Source organism: Eurypyga helias, unplaced genomic scaffold, assembly GCF_000690775.1.
Source record: "Eurypyga helias isolate BGI_N326 unplaced genomic scaffold, ASM69077v1 scaffold36940, whole genome shotgun sequence".
Lineage (NCBI taxonomy): Eukaryota > Metazoa > Chordata > Aves > Eurypygiformes > Eurypygidae > Eurypyga > Eurypyga helias.
This window is the reverse complement of record NW_010228389.1, coordinates 1-2,611: the sequence shown is the minus strand read 5'-3', so window position 1 is coordinate 2,611 and position 2,611 is coordinate 1. Positions and strand designations below refer to the sequence as shown.

Sequence of the window (2,611 nt, the reverse complement as noted above, 5' to 3'; positions counted from 1 at the left end):
AGGGGTTATTATTATTAATTGCTCTCCAGTGAGGCAGCTAAAAAGCCTGCACTGAACCTTTTCTGAGCCGCACATCATGTGATTTTGGTGATTTCCTCTTGTCTGGAAGGCTGTGGTTTCATTTTTCGTAGCGCCGAGCAGATGTTCCGAGCTTGTGCCTTGGTGAGAAGTTCCAGGATGCGTTTTGAAATGCCTGACTTGGGTGGATTTTTCTGTTTTCAGTGTGAACGTTGCGTCCCTGACGCAGTCGGAGATCCGAGACATCATCCTGGGCATGGAGATCTCTGCCCCCTCGCAGCAGAGACAGCAGATCGCAGAAATTGAGAAGCAGACCAAGGAGCAGTCGCAGCTGACGGCCACGCAGACCCGCACGGTCAACAAGCACGGGGACGAAATCATCACCTCCACGACCAGCAACTACGAAACGCAGACTTTCTCCTCCAAGACCGAGTGGCGCGTGAGGTGGGGAAGGCGGGGCCGTGGGGCGAGATCGGCGCTGGGGAAGGGATCTGGGCGCCCTTCAATTTCCGTCTCCTCTCCGCAGGGCGATTTCTGCCGCCAACCTCCACCTGCGAACAAACCACATCTACGTCTCCTCGGACGATATAAAGGAAACGGGTTACACCTACATCCTTCCCAAGAACGTCCTGAAGAAGTTCATCTGCATCTCGGACCTGCGGGCCCAGGTGAGCAGGCAGCGAGCGGTGCTCCCCGCTGCCGGGGTGTGCATCAGGCCGGAGTGACCGGGAGCCGGTGGGAAGGGCCGGGGGCTTGCCGTGTCCGTGTACACCCTCTGTGCTGGAGACAGACCCTGGCAGCACGGCCGAGCGCACAGGTTCCAGCCAGGTCCCGGTGGCCCAGGTTTGGGGGAGACGCAGGACTGAACAAAACTCTGATGTTCTCCCCTAGTGAGACCCTGCCAGCCCGGAGAGACCTTTTTTTAGTGCCCACCCCCTCACACGCCTACATGCCGGGTCTCTTCTGGGCTTCTAAGGCGGGGGTCTGCATTCCCAGATTGCCGGTTACCTGTACGGAGTGAGCCCCCCCGATAACCCCCAGGTGAAGGAGATCCGGTGCATCGTGATGGTGCCCCAGTGGGGGACACACCAGACCGTGCACCTCCCGGGGCAGCTGCCGCAGCACGAGTACCTCAAGGTGAGCCGAGCTCCTGCTCCCGCTTCAGGGGGACGGGGACCTCGGGGGACGAGGACCTCGGGGGATGGGGACCTCAGGGGACGGGGCAGCTCCTCGTGGCCTGTTGGTATGGCACGCGCAGGGCCTGCTCTGGGGTCAGGGAAAGGGAAGCCTTCGGTCCCTGCGGGTTCGTTTTAAACGTCTTTTCTCTCAAAAAAACCCACTCTTTTTGGTCAGGAAATGGAGCCTCTGGGGTGGATTCACACCCAACCCAACGAGTCCCCTCAGCTCTCGCCGCAGGATGTCACCACCCACGCCAAGGTCATGGCTGACAACCCCTCCTGGGACGGGGAGAAGACCATCATCATCACCTGCAGGTGAGGCAGGCCTGGCCCCCTCCGCCGAGCGGCCCCGGGGGTGCGGCTCTTGGGGCACCACGAGGCCTCACACCAAAGAATTTGGGAGAAAGGGAGCGTCTGCTCGCGCCTGGTTCCCCTCCTTCCCCCGTTGGGTCTGATGCCGTCGCTCTGCTCTGCTCTGCTCTCTCCCAGTTTCACTCCCGGCTCCTGCACGCTGACGGCCTACAAACTGACCCCCAGCGGCTACGAGTGGGGCCGGCAGAACACGGACAAAGGGAACAACCCCAAGGGCTACCTGCCCTCCCATTACGAGAGGGTGCAGATGCTGCTCTCCGATCGCTTCCTCGGCTTCTTCATGGTCCCAGCGCAAGGATCCTGGAACTACAACTTCATGGGTGAGCCGCCCCGGAAAGGGAGAGGAGGGGAGGCAGCGTGGGGAGGAGAAGGAAGCAGTTCCTCAGGGAGCTGCTCCTTAGCCGTTCCAAAGCGTGACCTTCCTGGGAGCGGCTGGCAGGGGTTGTGGTCTGACCTTTCCTTGGTGCTGGCACTGGGATGTCAGTTATCCGTGATTTTTTGGTGGCAGGAGAGTGACAGAAATGAGCATCTTGTGTTTCTGCATTGCCTGGTCTCCTGCCATGGAATGATGAATCCCTGTCAGGCAGAAGAGATCTAATAATAAAATATAAGGAAAAATCCTTCCCGGAGAGGGTGGGGAGCACTGGGACAGGTTGCCCAGAGAAGCTGTGGATGCCCCATCCCTGGAAGTGTCCAAGGCCAGGCTGGATGAGGCTTGGAGCAACCTGGTCTGGTAGAAGGTGTCCCTGCCCATGGCAGGGGGTGGGACTGGGGGGGGCTTTAAGGTCCCTTCAACCCAAACTGCTCTGTGATTCTGTGAAAATGCAAGAGGACACTGTGTCCGGGGGGATGAGCTGCAGGAGGATGGGGAAAGGAGGAGAGGGGCTGGCAGAAGATGACTCCGGGCCGTTGCTCTGTAAATCTCTCGGGGGAGGACCCCAAAGGGCGATGATTTTGTGGTTTTAGAACTCTCCCTTCCCGCACGCTCTGCCTAAACATCACCCTGGGCGCGCGGGGGCTGCGCGGGGCTCCCGCCGCGTGCT

The 2,611-nt window shown here is 59.9% G+C and overlaps 1 protein-coding gene across 1 annotated transcript in view; it reads left to right on the top strand.

Moving 5' to 3' along the window:
• Nucleotides 1-1,888, top strand: part of PRPF8 (pre-mRNA processing factor 8) — a gene marked incomplete at both ends in the record, with an annotated part of 17,784 nt that extends 15,896 nt beyond the window's left edge. Inside the window, 5 exons of the mRNA XM_010159104.1 lie at nucleotides 223-462; nucleotides 545-686; nucleotides 1,015-1,155; nucleotides 1,372-1,511; nucleotides 1,686-1,888. Of these exons, the coding sequence (XP_010157406.1) occupies nucleotides 223-462; nucleotides 545-686; nucleotides 1,015-1,155; nucleotides 1,372-1,511; nucleotides 1,686-1,888 (866 nt within the window). The remainder of the gene's footprint in view (nucleotides 1-222; nucleotides 463-544; nucleotides 687-1,014; nucleotides 1,156-1,371; nucleotides 1,512-1,685) is intronic.
• Between the last annotated feature and the right edge of the window lie 723 nt (nucleotides 1,889-2,611).